At 36.0% G+C, this 15,244-nt stretch overlaps 1 protein-coding gene across 1 annotated transcript; it reads left to right on the forward strand.

Moving 5' to 3' along the window:
- Positions 1–1,977: 1,977 nt before the first annotated feature.
- Positions 1,978–2,916, forward strand: LOC308658836 (olfactory receptor 6C2-like; the record flags this gene model as incomplete). The annotated part of the gene is made up of 1 exon (XM_081311755.1): positions 1,978–2,916. One exon carries the CDS (start codon positions 1,978–1,980, stop codon positions 2,914–2,916), a length of 939 nt encoding a protein of 312 aa, XP_081167881.1.
- Between the last annotated feature and the right edge of the window lie 12,328 nt (positions 2,917–15,244).

Below are 15,244 nucleotides of genomic sequence, written 5' to 3' on the forward strand. Positions count from 1 at the left end.
CAAGACTGAAAACTTTTAATTACCTGCACTCGTGGCCAATTTCTGATAGCTAAGGAAGAGTGTACAGAACAGCTATTGACCAAAACTCAGAACTGAAAAAAAAAATTCTTCATCTCTGCCTTCATTATGTAAATGACACACACTTGGAGATGCAAATGTAGAAAGGATGGACTCTATAGTTTGCAGACAAAGCAGGAAGAGGTACATAATTATTACCTTGCTCTTCCATTAAGTACTAAGCATTTCATGATGCATTGGAACAATTTCTGTGTGTGTTATGGACATGTGAGTGTTTCACCTGCTCCACCCCTTCACAGTTTTGCTTTAAAGTGGTTTTAGTTACCTATAGTCAGCTGCGATTTCAAAGTATTAAATGGACAATTCCAGAAATAAATAAGCTTTAAACAACTTTATGAAAATATATTGTTATAATTGTTCTATCATGTTATTAGTTACTGTCATTGGTGTTCTACTGTGCCTAAGTTATAAAACAACCCTTTTTATTTATAGATTTATAGATTTAAATTCGTGCATTGTGGCTATACATAAAGGTGGCATTTACTGTGGTATATTCATGTATATGCATGGGAAAAGTTGATCAGATTCATTACACAGTTCCTCCCTTTTTTTTGGTCCCCTCTTCTCCCTCCTCAATCTCCTTCTTCTACTCCACTGGCCTCTCTTCTGTTTTCATGGAATTCCACCTACTTTTTTTCTTTTTTATGAATTAAACTTTATCATACATATTTATGTATAGGAAAAAGCAGTATTTGTGAGTTGGGTACTATCCTTACTTACAGGCATCCAAGAAATGGTTTGTATTCATTCATCCATTGGTGGAAACCTAGACTGATTCTATAATTTGGCAATTGTGAATTGTGCTGCTATAAACATTGGTATGCATGATTCACTATAGCATGTTTATTTCTTTCAAATAAATACCAAAGAATGGAATAGCTAAGTCATATGGTGGTTCTAGTTTTTTGAGGCATCTTCATACTGCTTTCCAAAGTGATTGTACTAATTTACATTCCCACCAACAATGGACCTTTCTCCTCACATTATCAGCAGCAATTATTATTTTCATTCTTGATGATTGAACATTCATTTAAATTCAGCTGTTCTGTAAATATTTTATTACAGTTTTATGCATAAGAATTCTTATTTTGCAGATGCTTGCTTCTAACAAATGGTTGCTGTATAAAGAATTTTAAGTTGATGCTTTTTGTTGTTCTTGTTCCTTTCAGCATCATGAGGATACCATTTTATCTTCTTCATGCTGTTAAGTTCCCTGCTTTTCAATATACTTCCAGTATTCTGGATCCTAGGAGATTTTTTTCTTACCCTATTAGACAGCCCCTAGACATTGCAGATTGGTTACTGTTATCCTATGAGTATATCTGGAATGTTTTGGAGGAATATTTTTCTCACTTTTTCTGCCTCATCCTTATACTTCTGTTTGGAATATATTAAGAGAATATCTTACAGGTACTTGCGACAATATCTGTACTTTCTCATGAGCTTTAAAATACTTTACCAAGTACCTTATAAGGACCTGAGGAAAAGTGGATAATCTTCAAAAATCTGTGACAGAAATCCAAATGCAGCTGCTAAAAGTTCATTAAAGATTTAGGTAGTTTATTTTTACTCCTATTTACGGTAAATTCCTTCACCTTCATCTCCTCAGCCTCAAATAAGTGCAGTTAAGAGTCATTTCTCCCCTGTGAAGGATTTACTATCTTACATAGTTATTGCATTCAGGCTTCTTTGACTCTTCAGAACTCTGATATGATTTATTAAAACAATTATTTTGTAGCTAACCTTATCGTTTGGGTTGCTGAAGTGACAGTAACAGCCTCTGGTGACTCTCTATATCCTAATAAGAAAGGAAAATTGCACTATTCACCTTTGATAACATTGTATTCCCTTGAAATGTCTCTGAATTTTTCCTGAAAATATGAAGGAAAGTTGGATTCAATGATGGCAAACAAGACCATAACCACCTTCATTTTGCTAGGGCTGACTGATGATCCTCAAGTTCAAGGTCTAATTTTTGTGTTTCTATTTCTCACTTACATTTTGAGTATAACTGGGAATCTGACCATCATATCCCTCACTTTATTGAATCCCCATCTTAAAACACCCATGTACTTTTTCCTACAGAATTTTGCTTTATTAGAAATCTTGTTTACATCTGCTTGTATTCCTAGATACTTATATAACATAGCAACAGGTGACAAGTCCATTACTTATAATGTTTGTGTCATTCAAGTGTTTTTTATTGATGTATTTGGAGTAACTGAATTTTTTCTTCTGGCCATTATGTCCTATGATCGTTATGTGGCCATCTGCAAACCCCTGCATTACGTAGTCATCATGAACAGCAGAGTCTGTGGAAAGCTTGTCTTCTGCTGCTGGATCATTGCGGTGTTGATCATACTCCCACCACTTATCATGATCCTAAATCTAGAATTCTGTGACTCAAATATAATTGATTATTTTTTCTGTGATTCATATCCTATCTTGAAGATTTCATGCTCGGACACATGGCTTTTAGAACAGATGGTGATAACCTGTGCTGTATTATCTTTCATCACAACTCTTCTGTGCGTTGTTCTGTCCTACGTATACATCATCAAGACCATCCTAAGATTCCCCTCTGCCCAGCAAAGAAAAAGGGCCTTTTCCACTTGCTCTTCTCACATGATTGTGGTGTCCATCACCTATGGAAGCTGTATCTTCATCTATGTCAAACCTTCAGCAAAGGAATCTGTGGCTATCAATAAGGGTGTGACAGTGCTAATGACATCCATTGCTCCCATGTTGAACCCATTCATTTACACTCTGAGAAACAAACAGGTGAGACAAGCTTTCAGTGATTCCTTCAAAAGAATTAAGTTACCTTCAAAGAAGTAAGAGAATACAGAGACATCACAAATATGTTGTCAAATTTATTGTCATATTTAAAAATCAATTTTGTGAATCAATTTAAATATTTAAAGGATAATGCTGACATCTAAAGATCGAGTTTTCAAGGAACCAGAGATTTCCTAACAAATTCCTGAAGTTACAAAACCATTTTATGCCTTCCTCATCTGTGTTCTAATTCAGGATAATTTTCTCAAAATATCCTAAAGCTCAATTTTCAGTTTATTCTTTTCTCTTCATATAAATGAACCTTTGTTAGACTAATATTCTTTACTGGAATATATCTCTAAATGTTCATAAGAAATACAATAATAATTTTATCTTCTATCCAGGTTAACCAAAACTACAAATTACTATAAATGTTTAACTAAGAGAACCAAATGTAACACAAAACAATTCAAAAAATAAGTACTTACCTGATGGGGAATGTGTTTAGAACAAATTGACACTTCCTCACTATAATGTAGTTTATGTTATAGGAAAGTTGTATTTTGGATCTCAAAAATACAGGAAGGAAGAAGGAAAAAACAGAGAGAAAGTAAAGACTCACCACCACTACCTCAAGCAATGACACATATTTGATGTTTTAGGGTCTGGTTGGTTGGGTGGAACTATGCCTTATTATAATTTTCCCAGTAAGTTTTAATGAGTAGTTTTTACCAAACATGAAATAGCACCAAAACAAATGACCTGACACTCCAGAACCTGACCTTCCAAAATTTTTTGAATATTTTTATGAGGTTCACTTCCATGAATTTCATAAATTCAAGGTGTGGTTAGCCAATGGAAAGACCTACTAAAAGATCAGAGTTTAGAAGAAAAGTGAAATTGGATATCTATTTTGCCCCTTTGTTCCTAATGGGATTGCCAGCAATTGGCCACACCCAAAAACCAAAATCCTGTGAGCAGCTCACCTACAGCTAAGAGTCACTTTTTCCAGATTCCAGTAACCATTCCCTCTAATTTTTCTCTTCAAACACAGAAAATATTAATTACTCTCCATTTTGCTAGATCTGAGCTATTACATCATCTCTTTTTAGCTTCTTTTAATGATTAATGATGGATATAATGTATAAACAGTCTTTAAAATTTTTTTTTTTCACACATAGATATTCTATCACTTTTTTACTGGTACACTCTCTTATACACCAAAGAACTGACAGTTCCTTTGTATTTCTTGTCTTTATTTGCATCCCTGACCCCACATTGCCCCAGTCTGGCTGGGCACAAAATAATAGAGCCACCACAAAGCTTTGTAGGTTCAAACAGCAACTCTCTATTCCCGAACTCTCACCGGCATTCTACACACACTTCCCGGGAACACACTCCCTCCACCAGGCTCTGCGCGCCAATTCTCCCAGAACCCCATGAGAACTCAAGGGGAACTACAAAGTAGCAGGCGCCCTAGGCAGCAGATTCCGCACTAATCCCAGCAGGATCCGCCCTAATCCTGGAGCCGCCCTATTCCTCCCCCACCAGGATCCCCCCTAATCCCTGGAGCCACCCTAATCCCAGAGCAGGGTCACCTTTCAACCATTCCCTTTAGCAAAATGCCAGACGTCATTCTGACTAAACTGTGGCTCTCAACACCAAATAATTCACATAGAAGTTTTAGAGAAATAAATAAAATTGAACATTTTAACAAACCTCTTGTCCAGTCATTCATGGAATCTCCTCTTATTCTACTACTTCACATGGTAAAAATACCACAATTGAAATTCCATAATCTCCACTATTTCCCAGAGTCTAAGGAGTTTAATCTTTGACCTCTATTTCTAATGTAGTGTTTTCTTTTAAAGCAAATATGCATTAATTCCAAAATCTTGAACACTATAGTCTTTGCAACACTCTGCACCCTAGACTATTTTCAGGAAAATATCCAATGAGGTTATCTAACACCTGTTAAGATTTTTTTTTAAATATTTAGAATCCTTGGGATGAGAAATCTAACATTATCCACTAAAACAACTGTAAAGGTAAAATTTCTAAGCTGATTCTAAGCTGCAAAAGCCTGAATTAAAATGTAAAAGACTGGGCATTGTAAAGCTTCTAAATTGCAAAGCCTAAATTAAAATGTAAAAGGACAGAAGGCGTGGCGCCACAGAGAAGGGACTAATTAGTAAGCAGGGAGATAAGCGGCTGCGACAACACGGTGGAATCCCGCCAGCCAAGCCCGCACTGACCCCCGGGCTGAGTTCGGGATTTCAGAAGGGGAAGGAAGCCGTACAGTGCCATCCCCCAAAAGGGACACTCCACTAAGGCAATCAGCGGCCAACATCTTGGAGAGCTGAAGTGTCCACCGCCACTCTCCGACAGATTGCAACAACAAAACAGGTGTGTGTCGCTCAGCTCAGCCCCCATACATAGGGGGATTTCGCATAAAATCTCTCCTAGACTTTCCGGGCGAGGAAGTATCAGAGTGAGCCGGCATAAAGACTAAGGGGAAACTAGAGGCACCTGACCTTCAACCCCCCCCTCCCATCAGCAGCCAAAACAAAACCTGTCTAGCCAGCGCTGGGGGAGGGGCAAGCAGAAAAAATCAAAATCATAGAGTGCCGGGGATCCCAAAAGCCAACTGTGTGACCCCGGAGATCCAGGCTGTCTGATTCGCGCGGCCTGCCCCGCGGCTACAGAAGGCGTGGCACCGCAGAGAAGGGAACTAGCAAGCAGGGAGATAAGCGGCTGCAACACAGTGGAATCCCGCCAGCCAAGCCCGCACTGACCCCCGGGCTGAGTACGGGATTTCAGACGGGGAAGGAAGCGGTACAGTTATATCCCCCAAAAGGGAAACAAAACAATAGAGTGCCGGGATTCCCAATAGCCACCCTCCACACCCAACAAACGGCAGGCCCAGAGTACAGTTTGAACTGCCGAGAACCATCACTAAGGGGAAATCTGGTCTAGAAGGAGAAACCAAGACTAGCAGGAGAAACCAGGGGACTAGAGGCAAGGCCCTCGCGACTGGGCGGCTGTAAACTGCAGGCCCGCCGGCGACAGTTCACCCACTGCCCACGTAACTGGGCGGTAGGAGAACGCCCGCCCGCTGGCGACTGATCACCTGCCCTCAGCCTGTGATACTGGGCGGCTGGAGACCGCCCGCCTGCTGAGACCGGGAACTGAAACCAAACAGAGACAGTCTAGTCACACACCCCCATTAGGACACCCCGGCAAGGAGACTGGGGCCCGTCATAACAGAGTAGTGTCGTCACTGGAGCTCGGATGTGGGAATTCCTTCCCAGCGGAATCCACTTTAGCAGGCATAGTTTAACAACACAAAGGAGAGACATCAGAGTAATACAGAAACAAAATAAATCTATAGAAGAGAGCAGAAACACGACAATCAAATAGAGCTGGAAAGTAACGTGGACAACATGAGAAAACAAGGGAAAAAAGGATTACAAACAATGCAAGACAACTCAATTCTACAGGAGGACATAGAAACATCAGAAACAGGGATAGGGAAAGAACTCAAGGTATACCTAACTCGAATGGAAAGGAATATTAGAGAAGACATGAGACAGCAAGTCCAAGAAATAAAAGTATATTTTGAAAATGAATTAAACACACAAATTCAAATTGCAAAGAACGAGCTCTACCAGGAGATAGAGATCTTAAAAAAAAAAATCAAACAATAATCCTAGAATTGCAGGAAACTATAAACCAAATTAAAAACTCAAACAAGAATATTACAAATAGACTTGATCAAGTAGAAGTCAGAACATCAGATAATGAAGACAAGGTTTATCAACTTGAAAAGAATATAGTCAACACAGAAAAGATGCTTAAATCCCACGAGCAATCTATTCAAGATATATGGGATGTCATAAAAAAAACAAATTTAAGAGTCATAGGGATAGAAGAAGGCACAGAGATTCAAACCAAAGGAATGGACAGCATATTAAATGAAATAATTCTAGAAAACTTCCCAGAGATGAAAGATGGAATGGATTCCCAAATCCTGGAAGCCTACAGAACCCCAAACATTCCAAACCATAATAGACCAACTCCAAGACATATAATTATGAAGATAGCCAACGTACAGAAGAAGGAGAGACTATTAAAAGCTACGAGAGAAAAGAGGCAGATTACATTCAGGGGGAAACCAATTAGGTTAACGACCGATTTCTCATTACAGACTTTGAAAGCGAGAAGATCCTGGAACAATGTATTTCAAACGCTGAAAAATAATGGATTCCAACCAAGAATACTGTATCCAGCAAAACTGAGCTTCAAATTTCACAATGAAATTAAAATCTTTCACGATAAACAAAAGCTAAAAGAATTCGCAGCAAGAAAACCAGCTCTGCAAAGCATTTTGAGCAAAACACTACAAGAAGAGAAATTGAAAAATAGTGCCCAAAACTAACAGCAGGAGGTATCTCAGTAAAGGGGAAGGCAAGTAACCAAAAAGTAAAACTAGCCAAACTAAAATAAATAAATAAAGAAGCATGACTGGAAGTACAAATCATATCTCAATTGTAACCTTAAATGTTAATGGCCTAAACTCACCAATCAAGAGACATAGGCTAGTAACCTGGATCAAAAAAACAAATCCAACAATATGCTGCCTTCAGGAGACTCATATGATAGGAAAAGACATACACAGGCTGAAGGTAAAAGGTTGGGAAAAATCATACCACTCACTTGGCCCTCAGAAGCAAGCAGGAGTGGCCATACTCATATCGAATAAAATCAACTTCAGACCTAAGTTAATCAAGAAGGATAAAGAAGGACACTATATACTGTTAAAAGGAACCATCCACCAACAAGACATAACAATCATCAATTTGTATGCACCAAACAATGGAGCTGCAACGTTCATAAAACAAACTCTCCTCAAGTTCAAGAGTCAAATAGACCACAACACAGTAATTATGGGTGACTTCAACACACCACTCTTGCCACTAGACAGGTCCTCTAGACAAAAACTGAATAAAGAAACTATAGAACTCAACAGCACAATCAATAACCTAGACTTAACCGACATATATAGAATATATCAACCATCATCAAGTGGATACACGTTCTTCTCAGCAGCACATGGATCCTACTCAAAGATAGACCATATATTATGCCATAAGGCAACTCTTAGTAAATATAAAGGTGTGGAGATAATACCATGCACCATATCTGATCATAATGGAATGAAATTGGAAGTCAATGATAAAAGAAGGAAGGAAAAATCCTACACCACATGGAAACTTAAAAATATGTTATTGAATGATCAATGGGTTATAGAAGACATAAAGGAGGAGATGAAAAAATTCTTAGAGTCAAATGATAATACAGACACAACATACCGGAATCTATGGGACACAATGAAAGCAGTTTTAAGAGGGAAATTCATTTCTTGAAGTTCTTACCTCAAAAAAAGAAAAAACCAACAAATAAATGAACTCACACAACACCTCAAAACCCTAGAAAAGGAAGAGCAAAATAACAGCAAATGTAGTAGAAGACAAGAAATAATTAAAATTAGAGCAGAAATCAATGAAATTGAAACAAAAGAAAGCATTGAAAAAATTGATAAAACTAAAAGTTGGTTCTTTGAAAAAATAAATAAGATAGACAAGCCCTTAGCCATGCTAATGAAAAGAAGAAGAGAGAGAACTCAAATTACTAACATACGGGATGAAAAAGGCAATATCACAACAGACACTACAGAAATACAGAAGATAATTAGAAAGTATTTTGAAACCCTATATTCCAATAAAATAGAAGATAGTGAAGATATCGATAAATTTCTTAAGGCATATGATTTGCCCAGATTGAGACAGGAAGACACACACAATTTAAACAGACCAATAACAAAGGAAGAAATAGAAGAAGCCATCAAAAGACTACCAACCAAGAAAAGCCCTGGACCGGATGGGTATACAGCAGAGTTCTACAAAACCTTCAAAGAAGAATTAATACCAATACTTTTCAAGCTATTTCAAGAAATAGAAAAAGAAGGAGCTCTTCTAAATTCATTCTATGAGGCCAACATCACTTTGATCCCAAAACCAGACAAAGATACTTCAGAGAAAGAAAACTACAGACCAATATCTCTAATGAACTTGGATGCAAAAATTCTCAATAAAATTCTGGCAAATCGAATACAAAAACATATCAGAAAACTTGTGCACCATGATCAAGTAGGATTCATTCCTGGGATGCAAGGCTGGTTCAATATACGGAAATCAATAAATGCTATTCACCACATCAATAGACTTAAAGACAAGAACCATATGATCATCTTGATGGATGCAGAAAAAGCATTTGACAAAGTACAGCATCCCTTTATGTTCAAAACACTGGAAAAACTAGGGATAACAGGAACTTACCTCAACATTGTAAAAGCTATTTATACTAAACCTCAGGCTAGCATCATCCTAAATGGAGAAAAACTGAAGGCATTCCCTCTAAAATCTGGAACAAGACAGGGATGCCCTCTATCACCACTTCTATTCAATTTAGTTCTCGAAGTACTAGCCAGAGCAATTAGACAGACAAAAGAAATTAAAGGCATAAAAATAGGAAAAGAAGAAATAAAATTATCGCTATTTGCGGATGACATGATAATGTACTTAACAGACCCAAAAGAGTCTACAAAGAAGCTGCTAGAGTTAATAAATGAATTCAGCAAAGTGGCAGGTTATAAAATCAACACGCATAAATCAAAGGCATTCCTGTATATCAGCAACAAAACCTCTGAAATGGAAATGAGGACAACCACTCCATTCACAATATCCTCAAAGAAAATAAGATACTTGGGAATCAACCTAACAAAAGAGGTGAAAGATTTATACAATGAAAACTACAGAACCCTAAAGAGAGAGATAGAAGAAGATCTCAGAAGATGGAAAAATGTACCCTGTTCATGGATAGGCAGAACTAACATCATCAAAATGGCGATATTACCCAAAGTTCTCTACAGGTTTGATGCGATGCCAATCAAAATCCCAACGGCATTTCTTGTAGAAATAGACAAAGCAATCATGAAATTCATATGGAAAAACAAAAGACCCAGAATAGCAAAAGCAATTCTAAGCAGGAAGTGTGAATCTGGAGGTATAGCGATACCAGAGGTCAAACTGTACTACAAAGCAATAGTACCAAAAACAGCATGGTACTGGTACCAAAACAGGCAGGTGGACCAATGGTACAGAATAGAGGACACAGTAACCAACCCACAAAACTACAACTATCTTATATTTGATAAAGGGGCTAAAAGCATGCAATGGAGGAAGGATAGCATCTTCAACAAATGGTGCTGGGAAAACTGGAAATCCATATGCAACAAAATGAAATTGAATCCCTTTCTCTTGCCATCCACAAAAATTAACTCAAAATGGATCAGGGAGCTAGATATCAAATCAGAGACACTGTGTCTGATAGAAGAAAAAGTTGGCTACGATCTACATATTGTGGGGTCGGGCTCCAAATTCCTTAATAGGACACCCATAGCCCAAGAATTAATAACAAGAATAAACAAATGGGACTTACTTAAACTAAAAAGTTTTTTCTCAGCAAGAGAAACAATAAAAGAGGTAAATAGAGAGCCTACATCCTGGGAACTAATTTTTACCCCCCACACCTCAGATAGAGCCCTAATATCTAGAATGTACAAAGAACTCAAAAAATTAAACAATAAGATAACAAATAACCCAATCAACAAATGGGCCAAGGACCTGAACAGACACTTCTCAGAGGAGGACATACAATCAATCAACAATTACATGAAAAAATGCTCACCATCTCTAGCAATCAGAGAAATGCAAATCAAAACCACCCTAAGATACCATCTCACTCCAGTAAGATTGGCAGCCATTATGAAGTCAAACAACAATAAGTGTTGGTGGGGATGTGGGGAAAAGGGTACACTTGTACACTGCTGGTGGGACTGCAAAATGGTGAGGCCAATTTGGAAAGCAGTATGGAGATTCCTGGGAAAGCTGGGAATGGATCCACCATTTGACCCAGGTATCGCACTTCTCGTACTATTCCCTGAGGACCTTAAAGAGCGCACTATAGGGATACGGCTGCATCAATGATTATAGCAGCACAATTCACAATAGCTAGACTGTGGAACCAACCTAGATGCCCCTCAATAGATGAATGGATAAAAAAATGTGGCATCTATACACAAGGGAGTATTATGCAGCACTAAGAAATGACAAAATCATAGAATTTGCAGGGAAATGGATGGCATTAGAGCAGATTATGCTAAGCGAAGCTAGCCAAGCCCTAAAAAACAAATGCCAAATGTCTGCTTTGATATAAAGAGAGCAACTAAGAACAGAACAGGAAGGAAGAGCATGAGGAAAAGACTACAGTAAACAAAGACGAATGGGGGGAGAGAAACGGAGAGAGAAGGGAAAGCATATGGAAATAGTAGGAGACCTTCAATGATACATAAAATTATAAGAGGTCATGAGGCACAAGGGGGAGGGAAAAAAAGGGGAGAGAATTGAACAACAGCAGGGGAGGTAGAGAGGGAAGATGGGAGGGGAAGGGAGGGGAGGGGGGATAGTAGGGAATAGGAAAGGTAGCAGAATACAACAGTCACTAATATGGCATTATGTAAAAAAGTGAATATGTAACAGATGTGATTCTGCAATCTGTATTTGGGGTGAAAATGGGGTTCAAAACACAATTTGAGTCAAATGTATGAAAGATGATATATCATGAGCTATGTAATGCTTTAAACAATCAATTAAAAAAAAGAAGGCCAAAGTAGAGAAATTAAATGTTATTATCTCAGTAAAAATAAATAAATAAATAAATAAAAAATAAAATGTAAAAGACCAGGAAAAGTTTCTAAGCTGCAAAGCTTGAATTAAAATGTAAAAGACTAGGTATTGTTAAGTTCCTCTGCTACACCCAGTACCTGAAATTCCTGAGATAGTTAAAACAACGCCCTACTGGCCATTTAGCCTAGGGCCCTGTGCAGTTTGTCACAGGGCCCGAACCAATCAGTTTGAATGTGTACCCCATTTAGGAGTGACCAATCACTCCCGCCAGCTCTGTTCCCGCCAATGAATGTGCTAATCATGTCTCAGAGTTGTTGTTCAATTTTCCCGTGCCTCATGATGATTTGTTCTGATGTATACAACCCCCCCACCCTCCCCAAAAAGTGTACTTAAGCTCTGCTTGACCTCTGCTCTGGGCTCTGGGCTGCTCTATCTTCCTGAGTGAGCCTGGAACCTCAGCACGCCGAATTAGGATCCTCTTCAATAAACTCCCTCCTGCTCATTGCATGAAGCTGGTCACTTGTGGTCTCTTTCTCCAACAATTCGCCGGACCCTTACATCAACGATTCGCCAGACCCTTACACAACATCTTGTTGACTCAGGTATAAATGGTATAGCTCATAGATCCATCTAATTAGAGAAAAAAGGACAAAAGATCTTGAAACTTTTCCAAATACAAATTTTGCTAAGTCTAAATCTGTACCTCTATCTCTACTTCACATATTCTTCATTAAAGAATAAATCTGATGAATCAATAATGGGTATCTATGTCATTGGTGCTATCATGATCCAGCAACAACACTGACACAAATATTATGTTTTTCTGAACATATTCAAAGCTAGCAAATTTAATAAATGTGTAAAGAAATTATATGAAGTGTAATTATTTTTGAAGAACCTGAAAAAATAAGAAAGCATAACCAAAATTGAGAAAAGAATTTATATACTGACTTTGTTAATAGTAAAATGTGAGAAAATGGATGGCTTTCATTCTAAAATACAATACACAATATAATGACATCCTCTCTTACCACATCTCTTTAACTATACTGGAGATTTTAAACATAAAATAAAGCAAAATCTAATAATAATTATTCTGATAATTATAATTAGACATCCAGAATAGAAAGGAAGAAAGGAGTCCAAATTTATTTGAAGACCACAAGAATATCTATGTAGAAAATTATCTGGAATCTGTTTAAAAAATACTAAAGATAAGCCAGACCCAATGGCCAGCCCAAAGCAATTTAGCAAGACCCTGTCTCAAAAAAAAAAAAAAAAGTGTGTGTGTGTGGGGGGGGTGCTGAGGCAAGGGACATAGCTCAGTGGAAAGCTTCCCTGAGTTCAATCCCCAATACAAAAAAGTAAAATAAAATAAAAATAAATAAATAACAAAAACTACTAGAACCAAAAGTAAACTTTTCAAGTGTGAAATATAAGATCAACATGTAAAAAATGAATTTTATTTCTAAACATTAGCAACAAATAACTAAAAATTAAAATTATTAAACAATAGTACCAAAATTGCTGCAAAAATATAAAACACTTAGGGCTAAATCTGCCCAAAGTCATGTAATATGTATACACGGAAAGCTACAAAACATGACTGATGAAAATTAAAGAAAACCTAAATAAATGAAGAAATAAACTATACTCATAGATTCACTCACTATTGTTAAGATATCAATTTTACCTGCATTTTTTCTATAGTTTCAATATAATCTCTACCAAAATCTCAGCAAGATTTTTCTGTAAAAGTCAACAAGATGATTCTAAAATGTACATGTAGTTGCAAAGGATGTAGAGTAGTCAAAACAGCTTTGAGAAAGGACAATATTAGGGACAAAAACTACCTGACTTTAAAATTTATAAAACTACTGTAATCAAGCCAGTATTTGCATCAAGATTAAAGAATAGGTCAATGGAACAGAAAAGAAATTTCGAAGATAAACCCATAGAGTGTCTTCTTATTTTTAACAAAGTTCCAAATATCCTACAGATCTTAGGATCATTAAGAAGAAATGAGATTATAGTCTAAAACTTCATGCAAATGAATTTAGACATATATTTGACTGGCATCTCTTAGAAAATTACAACTCATACAATACAATATTAATTCAAATTTTGTTAAATCCAAATTTATGAAAAGCAAATGCAGCTATATTTAAAAACTTTTCCACAATATAAGCTCCAAGACCAAATGGCACTCCAAATAGATTACTCTAAGTATCATCTATCTTACATTAAATCCTCAAAAAATAAGAGAAAAAAAATAAAACCACTCAGTTTAAAATCTCACAGTACTTTTGATACAGAAACCTAGTTAGGACAGTTAAAGGAAATTAATGAACAATCTCTTATGATCATAAATACTACATCCTAAATAAAATATTAGAAAATTAACTAATTGAATCCAGAACATATAAAAGGTTAATATAACACATTTGAATTTGTCAACAGAATATAATACTGGTTGTACATTTAAAATGAAATATATAATTCACCACATTTTATTAATAATTCACCATATTTTATTAATAACAAAAGTATTATAAAGTGAAATAAATAATAAAGGTAAAATAAATTATTAAAAGGAAATAAAATAAATAATTAATAAAAGAAAGATATTAAAGTAGAAAAATATTTTATCTCAATGACTATATCAAATACAATATTTGATATAGTTTGAAATGTATTTTCAATAGCACTAATAGTAGAATCAAACTTATCGATTAGTGAGTTTGTCGATAACAATTTGAAATATACAATAGAATATTTTTTTAAATAAGTATAAATATAAAATAAGTTAAAACTATGAGAACAATTCCCAAGGACTAATAGGAGAAATCATAATTTTTTAAGTAATATACGCAAATTTAAAGACCAGTAACAATTAGAGAAAAAATATTTAAACATAGTGTATATATGTGAATGTATGACCAATGTGATTCTGCAACCTGTATACTCAGAAAAAAAATGAGATATCATATCACACCTGATTCAAATGTATGATATGTCAAGGTCATTGTACTGTCATGTGTAACTAATTTTTTAAAAAAAAATAAATCAAAAAAAACATAGTTGAAAAGAGTTTATTGACTTGAAAATAAAAAAGAAGAATATACAGTGTTTAACTCAGTGTTGAAACAGGAGTATGTCATGAAGTATAATTAGATGTATAAATCTGTATGACCTTTTGGAGAAAATTTTGATAATCTGATGCAGAAGCCTTGGAGTGTGGATGTGCTTTATTTCTGGTGGTATAAATGTAGTCATTGTAAGCTTGCAAAAGTGGTCATAAAAGGATGATTTGCAAGAAAACTAAATTTCTGGAAAACAGTTTATTCAATCATGAAATATATTTATATGCACCCATCTATCTGATAATAATAAGCAGCTTCAAGGCATGTTCAAGAATTGGGAATGGCATGGAAAAACTGAAGGAATCTTATTATAAGAATATCAAAAATGATGATACCTTCTAATATTATTGTCTTAAAATACTTGTATATTAATATTTCATGATGAAACAAGTTTAAAATTATATAAGGAATATTTAAATCATAGGGAATACAAATGTA

The sequence above is a fragment of the Spermophilus citellus genome (genome assembly GCF_964194105.1).
Source record: "Spermophilus citellus genome assembly, chromosome: 10".
NCBI lineage: Eukaryota > Metazoa > Chordata > Mammalia > Rodentia > Sciuridae > Spermophilus > Spermophilus citellus.